General features: G+C 39.2%; 1 protein-coding gene across 1 annotated transcript in view; it reads right to left on the bottom strand.

Moving 5' to 3' along the window:
- The window catches only part of SORCS3 (sortilin related VPS10 domain containing receptor 3), a 1163020-nt gene that overhangs the window by 36296 nt on the left and 1110280 nt on the right, over positions 1–16444 (bottom strand). The window contains exon 24 of the mRNA XM_053693001.1: positions 13931–14030. Within this exon, the coding sequence (XP_053548976.1) occupies positions 13931–14030 (100 nt within the window). The remainder of the gene's footprint in view (positions 1–13930; positions 14031–16444) is intronic.

The following is a 16444-nucleotide window of genomic DNA, read 5'->3' as shown; positions in this document are numbered from 1 at the left end:
ATTGAGCTCGCATTCTATTGGCTGATCGGAACAGCCAATAGAATGCGAGCTCAATCTGATTGGCTGATTGGATCAGCCAATCGGATTGAACTTGATTCTGATTGGCTGATTCCATCAGCCAATCAGAATTTTCCTACCTTAATTCCGATTGGCTGATAGAATCCTATCAGCCAATCGGAATTTGAGGGACGCCATCTTAGATGACGTCATTTAAAGGAACCGTCATTCGGCTAGTAGGCGTCACTTGAAGAGGTTGGATCCGCGTCGGCTGGGAAGAAGATGGCTCCGCTCCGGAAGAAAGAAGATTGAAGATGCAGCTTGATAGAAGACTTCATCCCGATGATGGACTTCCGACTTCATCCCGATGATGGACTTCTTCAGCGCCCGCTTGGATCAAGACTTCAGCCCGATGATGGATTTCTTCAGCCGCCGCTTGGATCCAGACTTCAGCCCGAGGATGGACGTCACTCTTCAGCCCCCCGCTTGGGCTTGGATCAAGACTTCGGACCCTCTTCTGGACCGATCGGTGAACCCGGCGAGGTGAAGACAAGGTAGGAAGATCTTCAGGGGCTTAGTGTTAGGTTTATTTAAGGGGGGTTTGGGTTAGATTAGGGGTATGTGGGTGGTGGGTTGTAATGTTGGGGGGGGGGTATTGTATGTTTTTTTTTACAGGCAAAAGAGCTGAATTCTTTGGGGCATGCCCCACAAAGGGCCCTTTTAAGGGCTGGTAAGGTAAAAGAGCTTTGAACTTTTGTAATTTAGAATAGGGTAGGGCATTTTTTTATTTTGGGGGTCTTTGTTATTTTATTAGGGGGCTTAGAGTAGGTGTAATTAGTTTAAAATTGTTGTAATTCTTTTCTAATGTTTGTAAATATTTTTTTATTTTTTGTAACTTAGTTCTTTTTTATTTTTTGTACTTTAGTTAGTTTATTTAATTGTATTTATTTGTAGGAATTGTATTTAATTAATTTATTGATATTGTAGTGTTAGGTTTAATTGTAGATAATTGTAGGTATTTTATTTAATTAATTTATTGATAGTGTAGTGTTAGGTTTAATTGTAACTTAGGTTAGGATTTATTTTACAGGTAATTTTGTTATTATTTTAACTAGGTAACTATTAAATAGTTATTAACTATTTAATAGCTATTGTACCTGTTTAAAATAATTACAAAGTTGCCTGTAAAATAAATATTAATCCTAAAATAGCTACAATATAATTATAATTTATATTGTAGCTATATTAGGGTTTATTTTACAGGTAAGTATTTAGCTTTAAATAGGAATAAGTTATTTAATAAGAGTTAATTTATTTTGTTAGAATAAAATTATATTTAAGTTAGGGGGGTGTTAGGGTTAGGGTTAGAATTAGCTTTAGGGGTTAAAAAATTTATTAGAGTAGCGGTGAGCTCCGATCGGCAGATTAGGGGTTAATACTTGAAGTTAGGTGTCGGCAATGTTAGGGAGGGCAGATTAGGGGTTAATACTATTTCTTATAGGGTTAGTGAGGCGGGAGTGAGGCGGATTAGGGGTTAATACATTTATTATAGTAGCGGTCCATTCGGCAGATTAGGGGTTAATAAGTGTAGTTAGGTGGAGGCGACGTTGGGGGCGGCAGATTAGGGGTTAATAAATATAATATAGGGGTCGGCGATGTTAGGGCAGCAGATTAGGGGTACATAGGGATAATGTAGGTGGCGGGGGTGTACGGAGCGGCAGATTAGGGGTTAAAAATAATATGCAGGGGTCAGCGATAGCGGGGGCGGCAGATTAGGGGTTAATAAGTGTAAGGTTAGGGGTGTTTAGACTCGGGGTACATGTTAGAGTGTTAGGTGCAGACGTAGGAAGTGTTTCCCCATAGGAAACAATGGGGCTGCGTTAGGAGCTGAACGCAGCTTTTTTGCAGGTGTTAGGTTTTTTTCAGCTCAAACAGCCCCATTGTTTTCTATGGGGGAATCGTGCACGAGCACGTTTTTGAAGCTGGCCGCGTCCGTAACCACCGCTGGTATCGAGAGTTGCAGTGGCGTTAAATTATGCTCCCTTTTTGGAGCCTAACGCACTGAAAACCCAGCCATTCTGTGAACTCTAAATACCAGCTAACGCACCCCTTTGGCCGCAAAACTCTAAATCTAGGCATATGAAAATAAAAAGTCCCACCAAAAAAAAAAAAAAAAACACCCCCTTATATAATGCTAAACTACCAATAGCCCTTAATAGGGCCTTTTGTTAGGCATTGCCCTAAATTACACAGCTCTTTTCCTTAAAAAAATACTAAGTCCCCACTCTAACAAAAAAACCTCCCACCCACCAAACCCCCCAAAATAAAAAACACAAAAAAATCCTAAACTACCCATTGCCCCTAAGAGGGCATTCAGCTCTTTAACTGCCCTTAAAAGGGCATTCAACTCTTTTAAAAATGCCCAGAAATCCCTAATCTAAAAAAATAAAAAAAATAAAAAAAAATGCCTAAGTCTAGCCCCCCAAATAGGTACTCACCGTTCCTGAAGTCCAGCGGACAAGGTCCTGTTCCAGGCGGTGAAGTCTTCTTCCAAGCGGCCGACATCGTCTTCCAAGCGGGGACCTCTTCCTTCTTCATCCAGGACCAAGCCAGCGTGGAGCGGAGACAAGCGTGGAGCAGGACAGGGGACCGTGGAGCCATGGAGGATCCTCTTTGTATGATCGTGGCCGTACACTGAATAGTGAATTCAAGGTACGCGTTTAAAAATGGCGTCCCTTGCATTCCTATTGGCTGATTTGATTCTTCAAATTAAAATAAACCAGTAGGATGAGAGCTACTGAAATCCTATTGGCTTATTTGAACAGCCAATAGGATTTCAGTAGCTCTCATCCTATTGGCTGATTTGAATTTGAAGAATCAAATCCGCCAATAGGAATGAAAGGGACACCATTTTTAAACGTGTACCTTGAATTCACTATTCAGTGTACGGCGGCAGGGGCGGTTCTACACAGGGGCCCACAGGGGCCAGTGCCCCTGTAAAAATGTCCCTGGCCCCCCCTGTGGCCCCCCTGAGCTGGCCACTGAGCTGACTGAAAAATACTGGACAAGATCAAGGCTATTTATCTGCTTCCCTGTCCCTGAAACGCTGTCTAGTCAAAGCGTGGGGTTAACAAAGTGAAGTAAAACTTGTGCCCCCTCCCCTTTCAGAGATTTGTGTGTGTATATATATATATATATGTATATATATGTGTGTGTGTATGTACGTTTGTATATGTGTGTGTGTATGTAGGTATGTATGTGTGTATATATGTGTATGGATGTGTGTGTGTGTATATATATATGTGTCCTTGGTATCTGAGCAAATTCTGTGGTATCTTGTAGCCTGACTGTAGATTATGGATTTTTTAATGTGATTGGGGTGGGAGCTGGAGCTGTGGAGGTAGCTGCATCTATCTGTTGGTTTCCTGTATACAGATGAGTGCAGTTTTCCATTTGTGATGGATATTGTTGTATCCAGGAAGCTGACACAGTCTCTAGACAAGTTCATTTTAAGCTTGATTGATGCATGAAATAGATTAAATGATTTATGAAAATGTTCAAGGTTTTTTTCTCCTTCTGTCCATATGATGAAAATATCATCGATGTAGCGAAAGTATTTGAAGGGTTTGTGAGGGTGAGTGGCTAGGAATCTCTGCTCTATGTCAGCCATGAAGAGGTTTGCATACTGTGGTGCCATTTTGGTGCCCATGGCTGTTCCCATGGTTTGTAAGTAGATGGAGTGGTTGAAGATGAAATAATTGTGAGTAAGTATAAATTCTGTAAGTTTACTGACTGTAGAAGCACTATATGTCTGGTTAGGGCTGTTGGAGGAAAGAAAGTTTAAGCAGGCATCAATACCATCTTTATGTGGAATATTGCTGTACAGGGATTCCACATCCATTGTCACAAGTATAGTGTCCTCTGGCAATTCTGTTATCTGGCTGATTTTGTTAAGAAAATCAGTGGTGTCTTTTATAAAGCTAGTGGTGTTAATAACTAAGGGCTTAAGAATATTCTCCACTAGGCCCGATAGTTGCTCAGTCAGAGTGTCCATGCCTGTTATTATTGGTCTTCCTGGGTTCCCTGGTTTGTGGATTTTTGGGAGCATGTAGAATGTCCCTATGCTAGGGTTAGAGGGCACCAGTTTGTCCAGTTTATGTTGCGTGTGTTTAGGGAATGTTTTAATTAGTTTTCTAAGTTGCAAAGTGTATTCCTGGGTGGGGTCCTTTTCCAGTTTTTTGTAATAAGTTTGATCTGATAATTGTCTATTTCCCTCTGTGATGTAGTCCTGTGTATTCATGATCACCACTGCTCCTCCCTTGTCCGCAGGCTTAATGGTAATATTTTCATTATTTCTTAAGTTTTTTATAGCGTTTTTTTCTAAGTATATATATATGTGTGTGTGTGTGAATGGATGTGTGTATATATATATGTGTGTGTGTGTATGTGTATATATATATTTATACACACACACAAATTATAAATATATATACATTTATACACACGCACACACATACATTTATATATATATATATAATTTGTTTCCGTTTTTTAATGTGCCCCCCTGATTAAACACTGGCCCCCCCAGTAAAATTTGTCTAGAACCGCCACTGTACGGCGGCAATCATACGAAGAGGATCCTCCATGCTCCATGGCTCTGTGGTTGCCGGTCCTGCCCCACACTCATCTCCGCTCTGCGCTGGCTTGGTCCTGGATTAAGAAGGAAGAGGTCCCCACTTGGAAGAAGATGTTAGCAGCTTGAAATAAGATTTCACCATCTGGAACAGGAACTTCTCCACCGGACTTCAGGAACGGTGAGTACCTATTTGGGATTTAGGCTTTTTTTTTTTTTTTTTTTTTTTTTTTAGATTACGGAATTCTGGGCACTCTTAAAAGAGCTGAATGCCCTTTTAACCCCTTAACGACCGAGGACATGCAGGGTACGTCCTCTAAAAAATGTCACTTAACGACCAAGGACGTACCCTGCACGTCCTCGGTCTGGAAAGCAGCTGGAAGCGATCCTGATCACTTCCAGCTGCTTTCCGGTTATTGCAGGATTCCTCGATATCGAGGCAACCTGCAATAACAATTTCTACCCCTCCGGTGCAGAGAGAGCCACTCTGTGGCCCTCTCTGTACCAGACATCGATGGCCACATTCGTTGGTGGGTGGGAGCTGAAGTGGGAGGCGGGTGGGCGGCCATCGATGGCGTCTAAGTCAGAGAGGGGGTGGGATCGCCTGGGGCATGTGCACGGGAGGCGGCGGGCAGGCGGGTGCGTGCACGGGAAGGGAGCGGGTGGGAACCGCTACACTACAGAATTTTTTTTCTTTATAAGTGGGAGAAAGGGGGGCTAAAATCCCTAATAAAAGTAATCTAAGGGATCTGGGAGCGGGTGGGGGATTGGTCTTGGTGGGGGGGGGGATGCTACACTACAGAAAAAAGGAAAAAAAAAACATTTTTATTTTCAAACTGGGTACTGGCAGACAGCTGCCAGTACCAAAGATGGCCCCCAATAAGGCAAAGGGGGAGGGTTAGAGAGCTTTTTTGGGGGGGATCAGGGAGGTTGGGGGCTAAGGGGGGGGATCCTACACAGCAGCATATGTAAATATGCTAAACAAAGATAAAAAAAAGATACCTTTTATTTTAGTACTGGCAGACTTTCTGCCAGTACTTAAGATGGCGGGGACAAGTGTGGGGTGGGGGAGGGAAGAGAGCTCTTTGGGAGGGATCAGGGAGTCTGATGTTTCAGGTGGGAAGCTGATCTCTACACTAAAGCTAAAATTAACCCTGCAAGCTCCCTACAAGCTACCTAATTAACCCCTTCACTGCTGGGCATAATTCCCGTGTTGTGCGCAGTGGCATTTAGCGGCCTTCTAATTACCAAAAAGCAACACCAAAGCCATATATGTCTGCTATTTCTGAACAAAGGGGATCCCAGAGAAGCATTTACAACCATTTGTGCCATAATTGTACAAGCTATTTGTAACTAATTTCAGTGAGAAACCTAAAGTTTGTGAAAAAGTTGACTATTTTTTTTAATTTGATCGCATTTGGCGGTGAAATGGTGGCATGAAATATACCAAAATGGGCCTAGATCTATACTTGGGGTTGTCTACTACACTACGCTAAAGCTAAAATTAACCCTACAAGCTCCCTACAAGCTCCCTAATTAACCACTGCACTGCTGAGCATAATACACGTGTGGTGCGCAGCAGCATTTAGCGGCCTTCTAAAAAACAAAAAGCAACGCCAAAGCCATATATGTCTGCTATTTCTGAACAAAGGAGATCCCAGAGAAGCATTTACAACCATTTGTGCCATAATTGCACAAAATGTTTGTAAATGATTTCAGTGAGAAACCTAAAATTTGGAAAAATTTAACTTTATTTTTTTATTTGATTGCATTTGGCGGTGAAATGGTGGCATGAAATATACCAAAATGGGCCTAGATCAATACTTTGGGTTGTCTACTACACTGCACTAAAGCTAAAATTACCCCAAAAAAAGCTCCCTACATGCTCCCTAATTAACCCCTTCACTGCTGGGCATAATACATGTGGTGCACAATGGCATTTAGCGGCCTTCTAATTACCAAAAAGCAATGTCAAAGCCATATATGTCTGCTATTTCTGAACAAAGGGGATCCCAGAGAAACAATTACAACCATTTATGCCATAATTGCACAAGCTGTTTGTAAATAATTTCAGTGAGAAACCTAAAGTTTGTGAAACAATTTGTGAAAAAGTGAACATTTTATTTTTTTTTTATCGCATTTGGCGGTGAAATGGTGGCATGAAATAGACCAAAATGGGCCTACATCAATACTTTGGGATGTCTTCTTAAAAAAATATATACATGTCAAGGGATATTCAGGTATTCCTGACAGATATCAGGGTTTCAATGTAACTAGCGCTAATTTTGAAAAAAACTGGTTTGGAAATAGCAAAGTGCTACTTGTATTTATGGCCCTATAACTTGCAAAAAAAGCAAAGAACATGTAAACATTGGGTATTTCTAAACTCGGGACAAAATTTAGAAACTATTTAGCATTGGTGTTTTTTGGTGGTTGTAGATATGTAACAGATTTTGGGGGTCAAAGTTAGAAAAAGTGTGTTTTTTCCATTTTTTCTTCATATTTTATAATTTTTTTATAGTAAATGATAAGATATAATGAAAATAATGGTATCTTTAGAAAGTCCATTTAATGGCGAGAAAAATGGTATATAATATGTGTGGGTACAGTAAATGAGTAAGAGGAAAATTACAGCTAAACACAAACACCGCAGAAATGTACAAATAGCCCTGGTCCCAAACGGACAGAAAATGGAAAAGTGATGTGGTCATTAAGGGGTTAAGGGCAGTAAAAGAACTAAATGCCCTTTTAAGAGCAATTTCCATACAAATTCCCCTTTAGGGGCAATGGGTAGTTTAGTATTTTTTAGTGTTAGGTTTTTTATTTTGGGGGTTTGGTGGGTGGGGGGTTTTACTGTTAGAGGGGGGACAGTATTTTTTAAGGAAAAGAGCTGTTTAACTTAGGGCAATGCCCTACAAATGGCCCTTTTAAGGGTTATTGGTAGTTTAGCATTAGATTAAGGGGTGTTTTTATTTTGGGGGTCTTTTTTATTTTCATAGGGATTAGGTTTATTTTTTTATTTTTGATAATTTGGTTTATTATTTTATGTAATGTTAGACTTTCTTTTTTTGTAATCTTAGATTAATTTATTTTATTTTTTTATTTTTAAGTAATGTTAGCTTTTTTATTTTAATTGTAACTTAGTATTTTTTAATTTAGGTATTTGGGGTTAATTTAGGGGGTGTTAGGTTAGGCGGCTTAGTAATTTAATTAGTTATTTGCGTTGTTTGGGTTTGGCAGATTAGGGGTTAATAGTTTTATTAGGTTTGTTGCAATGTGGGTTAATGGCGGATTAGGGGTTCATATACTTTATTAGTTATTGCGGTGGGGGATTGCGGTTGACAGGTAGATAGATATTGTGCATGCGTTAATATTTTCAGGCAGTTACGGGAGATACAGTGCTAACATACTCAGCGCAAGGATTGCTGCTCCTGCCTATGTGTGGCGAGGTGAAAATGGAGTACAATTTCTCCATTTTCGCCACGTAAGTCCTTGTGCTGAATATGTGATACTGATTTGCGATGCGGTTCTATGTTAGCTTATGGGAGTAAAAATTGCGGCTGATTTATATGCGGCACTGTATATGTGATACCAAAACCACGTAAAAAACGGCGCCGCCGGCTTTTGCGGGCAATGCCGCTTATGTAATCTTGCCCTTGATGTGCACAACAATTTGAATTCTAGCTCAGTTAGTGCAAGAGTGAAAGCTCTCATATTCTGGCCTACATTGCCTGACTTTACTGCCTGACAACTGGGCTAAAATGTGACAAGCCGCATTCTACCATATGCCACTTAGTGGAAAGGCACCACAAGTCGTGCTAACTGTCACCAATACCATAACAATAAAGCACATCAAAAGAAGTAAAACACATTAGGAGACCTTTTTTTTCTTATATTTTACTGGTTAAAATATCTGACAAACCATAACATTCCAGAGACCTGGCAATTATAGCTATTTCCCTATCATGAGCGTACTAACAATGCAAACCAAGGGTAAAATATTGCAGTTATCCCAAGGTTGTGAGAGTCAACCATAAAACTGTTCTTTTGAAATGTAAGATGAGATTTATTTTTCAAAGCTTGAGAACAACAATTTTATTTAGTATTTATGCAAAAGCGAAATAAGTAATTTTCCAAAAATAATATGCGATAAGAATGAAAAACTGTCTTTTATGCAGAATCAAATGACATTAACATGCAAATGTAATGTGTTACAACAACTCACATCGTTTCTGGCAAAGTTTGCATCTTAAACAACTAACTTGTTCACTTATTTAGAATTTATTATTGTTACAGATACACAGAAGATCAGACTTTTCTATCATGCATATAAGAGACAATTTTTTAAGAAAACAATTATTTCTGCACAAACATCAGCAATCTATAATTAAGCTGACATATTGGGCTATATTACAAGTGGAGCACAATCAATAGTGCAGAGCCTTGCACAAAAATAACACACAATCTGGCATTACATATAGATGGGTAAATATTTTTAATGGATACCGATAGCGTTCAAATTGTGCTGATGTTACAAGATGTCAGTTATATGTAACAATTGAACACAAAAAACAGCTGTAGAATGTAGTGCTTTTTAAGACCTGAAGTAAACCATTAATTATTTTTATTTTTTAAAAGCATAATACTGTATGTCACCCAAAAATACACTTACCTCTATTGTAAAGCCGTCCATAGCTCACTGTCTAATCACCATTGAATTACTGACAGCTTTACTTAGAGCAGGAGCACGCTGCATGTAGTTCAATAATGCAATCAGGCTCGCTGTGATTAGACAGTGAGCCTGTGATGCGCAGTTTGAAAAAGCAGTTGTGCTGAAGAGGATGTCTTCACAGTAGTGGTAAGTATATTATTCGATGACGTATTATGCATTTAATAAATAAATCATAAGGCTATCATCATGTTACATAATTCTTCACATTTTTCCAATGTTTTCTGTCCCTTTAATAACACAGAACTGCATGAAGAAGTCTACTATATGTGCACCATTGGCTTAGCGCTCAAACTGTGGATATTAGCGCATGCTAGACTATGGGGGATATCTATCAAGCAGTCAACCTGAAATACGCTGGAATTCTGCAGCGTAATTGTGGCAAGCTTGATTTGACCTAGTTATCAAAGCCTGCAGACCGGCAAAAGTTGAAATCTGTGACGTAACATACGATGCACCGGTCTCAATCCGACACAGATCGATGCTTACGTCATTACAGATGTTCCGAATACACATTCGGCACTATTTGACACTTTTTAAAAGTTATCAAATAGTTAACCAGTATGCTCGAGGCTATTCCGGCCCAGCGTACTTGGTTTTCAATCTGCCACCCTGGAGGCCGCGGATGCCATAGGAATCAATGGGAGTCTGAAAGCAGCAAAAGCTTATGTTCAATGCTGCCAGATATCCCATTGATTTCTGTGGTAGAAAACCAGTAACGTTTACACCTAACACCCTAACATAAGCCCCGAGTCTAGACACCCCTAATCTGCCGCCCGACATCGCTGCAACCTAAATAAAATTATTAACCCCTATTCCACCGCTCCCTGACACCGCCACTAATTAAAATTATTAACCCCTATTCCATTGCTCCCGGACCCCGCCGCAACTAAATAAAGTTATTATCCCATATCCCGCCGCTCCCGGACCCCACCGCAACTAAATAAATGTATTAACCCTTAAACCCCTGGCCTCCCAGATCACTACAACTAACTAAACCTATTAACCCCTGAACTACCAGCCCCCCACATTGCTATAAACTAAATTAAGCTATTAACCCCTGAATCTAACAAATAATAAATAAATAATAAATTAAAACTTACCTTTAGAATTAAAATAAACTATATTAAACTATTAATTAACCTACGCTATTATCTTACAATTAAAATAAACTATATTAAACTATTAATTATTAACCTACCCTAACTATTATACCAAAATTAAATTAAACTATATTAAACTATTAATTAACCTACCCTAACTATTATATCAAAATTACATTAAACTACAAATTAAATTAACTATATTACATATTAAAAAAAAAACTAACCCTACTCAAATTATTTAAATGTACAATAAAAAAATGACTAAGTTACAAAAAATAAAAAACACTAAGTTACAAAAAAAAAAAAAAATAAACCACTAAATTACAAAAACAAACAAACACAGTATCAAAAATAAAAAAGAATTACACCTAATCTAATAGCCCTATCAAAATAACCCCCCCCCCCAAATAAAAAAAACCCTAGCCTACAATAAACTACCAATGGCCCTTAAAAGGGCCTTTTGGGGGGCATTGCCCCAAAGAAATCAGCTCTTTTACCTGTAAAAAAAATACCAACACCCCCCAACAGTAAAACCCACCACCCACACAACCAACCCCCCCAAAAAAAATCTATATAAGAAAACCTAAGCTCCCCATTGCCCTGAAAAGGGCATTTGTAATACGGGTAATATGGGCATTGCCCTTAAAAGGGCATTTAGCTCTTTTACTTCCCAGACCCTAATCTAAAAATAAAACTTACCCAAAAAACCCTTAAATGAACCTAACACTAACCCCTGACGATCCACTTACAGTTTTTGAAGATCCGCTTGAAGGATCCATCCAGCTGGCAAGAAGTCTTCATCCGGGCGGCCTCTTCCATCTTCATCCAGCCGGCAAAGTCTTCATCCATGCAGCCTCTTCTATCTTCATCCATCCAGCGAGGGGCGGGTCCATCCTGAAGAAAACTGGATCTTGAATGCAAGTGACGTCATCCAAGATGGCGTCCCTTGCATTCCTATTGGCTGAAAGGTTCCAATCAGCCAATAGGATTAGAGCCGCTAAAATCCTATTGGCTGTTCCAATCAGCCAATAGGATTTCAGCAGCTCTCATCCTATTGGCTGTACCAATCAGCCAAAAGGATGAGAGCTCAATCCTATTGCCTGATTGGAACAGCCAATAGGATGAGAGCTGCTCAAATCCTATTGGCTGATTGGAATCTTGGATGACGTCACTTGCATTCAAGATCCAGTTTACGGCGGAGACCGTATTGAAGAGGAGCTCCTCATCGGATGTCTTCAGGATGGACCCGCTCCGCGCCGGATGTCTTCAGGATGGACCCGCTCCTCGCCATATGGATAAAGATAGAAGAGGCCGCCCAGATGAAGACTTCTTGCCGGCTGGGTGGATTCTTCAAGCAGAACTTCAAAAACTGTAAGTGGATCGTCAGGGGTTAGTGTTAAGTTAATTTAAGTTTTTTTTTGGGTGGGTTGTATTTTTAGAGTACGGTCTGGGCAGTAAAAGAGCTAAATGCCCTTTTAAGGGCAATGCCCATACAAATGCCCTTTTCAGGACAATGGGGAGCTTAGTTTTTTTAGATAGGGTTTTTATTTGGGGGGGTTGGTTGTGTGGGTGGTGGGTTTTACTGTTGGGGGGTGTTTGTATGTTTTTTTTACAGGTAAAAGAGCTGATTTCTTTGGGGCAATGCCCCGTAAAAGGCCCTTTTAAGGCCATTGGTAGTTTATTGTATGCTAGAGTTTTTATTTTTATTTGGGGGGGGGGGCTTTTTTATTTTGATTGGGCTATTAGATTAGGTGTAATTCTTTTTTATGTTTGATACTGTGGATTGTTTGTTTTTGTAACTTAGTGTTTGTATGTTTTTTGTAACTTAGTGTTTTTTATTCTTTGTTACTTAGTCATTTTTAATTGTAGATTTAAATAATTTGAGTAGGGTTAGTTTTTTTTAAATATTTAATATAGTTAATTTAATTGGTAGTTTATTGTAATTTTAGTATAATAGTTAGCGTAGGTTAATTAATAGTTTAATATAGTTTAATTCAATTGTAGGATAATAGTTAGGGTAGGATAATTAATAGTTTAATATAGTTTATTTTAATTCTACAGGGAAGTTTAAATTTATTATAAGATAGGGATGTTGGAATTTTAATGTAAAGTTAGCGGGTTGTTAGGTTAAGGGGTTAATAGCTTAATTTAGTTTATGTCGTTGTGGGGGGCTGGCGGTTTAGGGGTTAATAGGTTTAGTAAGTGGTAGTGATTTGGGAGGCCAGGGGTTTAGGGGTTAATACATTTATTTAGTTGTGGTGGGGTCTGGGAGCAGCGGAATAGGGGTTAATACTTTTATTTAGTTGCGGCGGGGTCCTGGAGCGACGGAATGGGGGTTAATACATTTATTTAGTTGCGGTGGGGTCTGGGAGCGGCGGGATAGGGGTTAATAACTTTATTAAAGTTGTGGCCTGGTCCCGGAGCAGCGGGATAGGGGTTAAACATTTTAGTATAGTGGCGGTGTTTAGTGACAGGGTATAAATAAAGATGGTAAAAAGCCGAAAAGCAGCGAGATCGATGACTATTACTTAACAACAGTCCGCTGCTCATCGCCCCATACTTGGTGCGCGGCTTTTTGCCAACTTTTTTAATAAATATGGAGATCGTATTCAGGTCCACGGCCGCGATGTAAGACGAGCATATTGGTGCCGTCGAATGCAAGAAAATTGACGGCTTGATAGATAGGCCTCTATTTGTTGAGCAATAAAAAATAACTTTGGAATTGTGATATAAGCACAAATACAAGTGCTTTTGATTGTGTTAATGCTATTTTAACTCACAGGGGTAGATTTAACAAGGGCCGAATGGCCCTTGTTCCCCATGTTTTCTCGCGAGCCTTCAGGCTCGCCGTAAACAGCAGTTATGAAGCAGTGGTATAAAGACCGCTGCTCCATAACTTGTCCGCTGCCTCTGAGGCTGCGGTCTGCAATCCGCCCGATCCTATACGACCAGGCTGATTGACACCCCATGCTAGCGGCCAATTAGCTGCGAATCTGCAGGGGGAGGCATTGCACAAGCAGTTCACCAGAACTGCTTGTACAATGATAAATGCTGACATCGTATGCTGTCGGCATTTATCGATGTGCGGCGGACATGATACGCTAGATCGTATCATGTCCGCTCGCACTTACATAAATCGGCCCCTCAGTGTGCTAATATTTTTGTGCTCCACTTGTAATCTGGGCTATAATTTTTTGTTGTGATTACAGAATAATAATTTCTCTTTGTATAGAAATATGTAAATAAAGATATTTAGTGTGAGCACTAAATATGGATCTTTAAACAAATTAGCATTTTGTATGATATGGGTTATCGTGTGCCCAGGCCAGATTACCAAGAATGAACTCAGAAAACTGGTTTATAGACAACGTACACAGGGGGTAAATTTGTTGGGGCCAATTACACAGGATTAGTGATGTCATTTATCTGAGAATTAGAAAAAATGCATGCGGTTTTTTCACATACCTAAAGTAAGTTGTGTAACGTACACAAAGATCTGTACCCCAGGCTTCAGCTCGAACTGTACAAGGTTTTGGTTGAGAGCACTGAGCAAGGCTTCCACAATCTGGATATAAAACATAGAACATAATGTTATACAATGAGGAACAGCTGGGACACAAGCATGTCACCTCCAGGAGACGTGTATCTAAGCAGATGGAAGCTGCAGGTGAGACCAAATGCATGCCAGCTCTGTAATGGTTAACATGTTAGGTACAATGATTTAGTCAAATATGGGACACCTACAGAACAATATTTACTCTGCTGGTGAGATGCAACGCAGAACACAAAACTGCAATACTGCAGAAAGCTCATAAAATCAACATGAAATTTAAAGCCAAAATGTCAATAAATGTAAAAAAGTATATACACACACACACACATATATATATATATATATATATATATATATATATATATACTGTATATAATATATATATATATATATATATATATATATATATATATATATAGTTCCAGGATGAGCACTCTCACTTCAATTTCATCAGCCAGGGTGCTAGTAGATAATAGATAATGGTAACAAAAACTTGCACTCACTGGACTTTTTCCAGGTCTGAGGAAGGGGATACTTTCTCTCCGAAACGTTACATTAAAATTTTTTTTGGTGTTTGAAAAAGTCCAGTGAGTGCAAGTTTTTGTTACCATTATATATATATATATATATATATATATATATATATATATATATATATATATATATATATATACACAAACAGTACTGTGGAAAGGTCTTAGGCCACCATTAGATTTGTTGTTTTATCAATGGTATAATGACCAAAATATAATTATAAAAAGATATTTGTATGATATTTGTATGAAGTATTTAAAAACAGAAACGAATCAGAAAAAACAGCTTCTATAGGCTAAAGTGGCAAGTATTTAGAGTGACCTCCCATTATATTGAGTAATAGCAGAAAACTCGTAAACCTAAATGAAACCCTAATTAATGCCATTGCTAACACCTGTATTTGTCCTAGTATTTCATGTCAAAATGACTGTTGTGAAAAAGGACTATTACACCAGGTTTGTGCAAGAAAGGCTTGAGCATTACACACACATGTGGTATGAGTTTAATTCATTGACAGCTTGTTAAGATTAACTTTCAATCACATCATTCCATTCAAAATGCCAAACATCACAGAATTTGACGGATATCAAATCATTATTTTGCATCAGCAAGACCACTCTCAAAGGGAAATCAGCAATCAAACTGGATACTCAAGATGTGGTATTCAAGTTGTTATAGAGAAATTTGAAGAATTAGGAGTAGTCAAGGATAAAAAAAAGTACTTGAAGGCCAAGAATACTTTCAAAATCAAAAGAAAAGTTTCTTAGATTTTCTTCTTTGAGAGACCGGAAGAAGTCCAGCAAGGACCTGGCTCAGCATCTGGCAGCCTCATCAGGATGCCAAGTTGACCCTTCTACAGTCCAAAGAAGCTTGATCTGGAATGGTCTTTGTGGAAGGGTAGCAGCCAAGAAACCACTTTTTAAGAAGGGGAAAAGGGTGAAACAGCTAAGATATGATAAAGCTCACAAAGATTGGAATGAAAATTATGAAGTGTCAAATCCAAGTCCAATTGTAGACAATATGTGAGAAGAAGAGTTGGAGAGAGATGGAAGAATGAGGGATTGTGGCCTAAAGTAAAACATGGTGGAGGGTTTGTCCTGGTTTGGGTCTGCATTTTTGACAGTGGTCTTGGCAATATTGTCCGAAATGATGGAATCATGAATGCTGAAAAGTACAGACAGGTTTTAATTCATCATGCCATTCCTTCTGGAAAGCGCCTGATTGGGAATGGTTTTATTTTTCAGCATGATAACGATCCCAAGCACACTGCTAATGCAGTGAAATCATATTTGGAGAGAAAAACAGCTGATAAAACACTGACAGTCATGGACTGGCCTCCACAGAGTCCAGATCTGAATATTATAGAGGCAGTATGGTATCACCTGGACAGAGAAATAAATAAAAGACAACCTAAATCTAAAGAAGGACTCTGGGAAGTGCTGAAAGAAGCCTGGTATAACATACCAGACGATTACTTCAGAAAACATCAGTACAGTCTCCCCAAAATAGTTCAAGGTGTGCTTAGTGCCAAGGGAGGTCACACTAAGGGCATATTTATCAATGTGCAAGCGGACATGATACGAAGTAGCATATCATGTCCGTCACACATCGATAAATGCCGACAGCATATTGTGAACTGCTGGTGCAATGCCGCTCCCTGCAGATTTGCGGCCAATCGGCCGCTAGCAGGGGGTGTCAATCAACCCGATCATATACAGAGCAGGCGGACAGGTTATGGAGCAGCTGTCTTTAGAAACAAGGGGCATCAAGCTCCATACGGAGCTTGATAAATATGCCCCTAAATACTGACTTTTTTCTGAAGAAGCTATTTTGTTCTGAAAATTTTTTTTTTTTTAATTTTGTGTACATATTTCCTGTATTTTCTGTTTATA

Source organism: Bombina bombina, chromosome 9 (assembly GCF_027579735.1).
Source record: "Bombina bombina isolate aBomBom1 chromosome 9, aBomBom1.pri, whole genome shotgun sequence".
NCBI lineage: Eukaryota > Metazoa > Chordata > Amphibia > Anura > Bombinatoridae > Bombina > Bombina bombina.
Note: the sequence above shows the minus strand (reverse complement) of the source record. Positions and strands in the feature narration are given on the sequence as shown.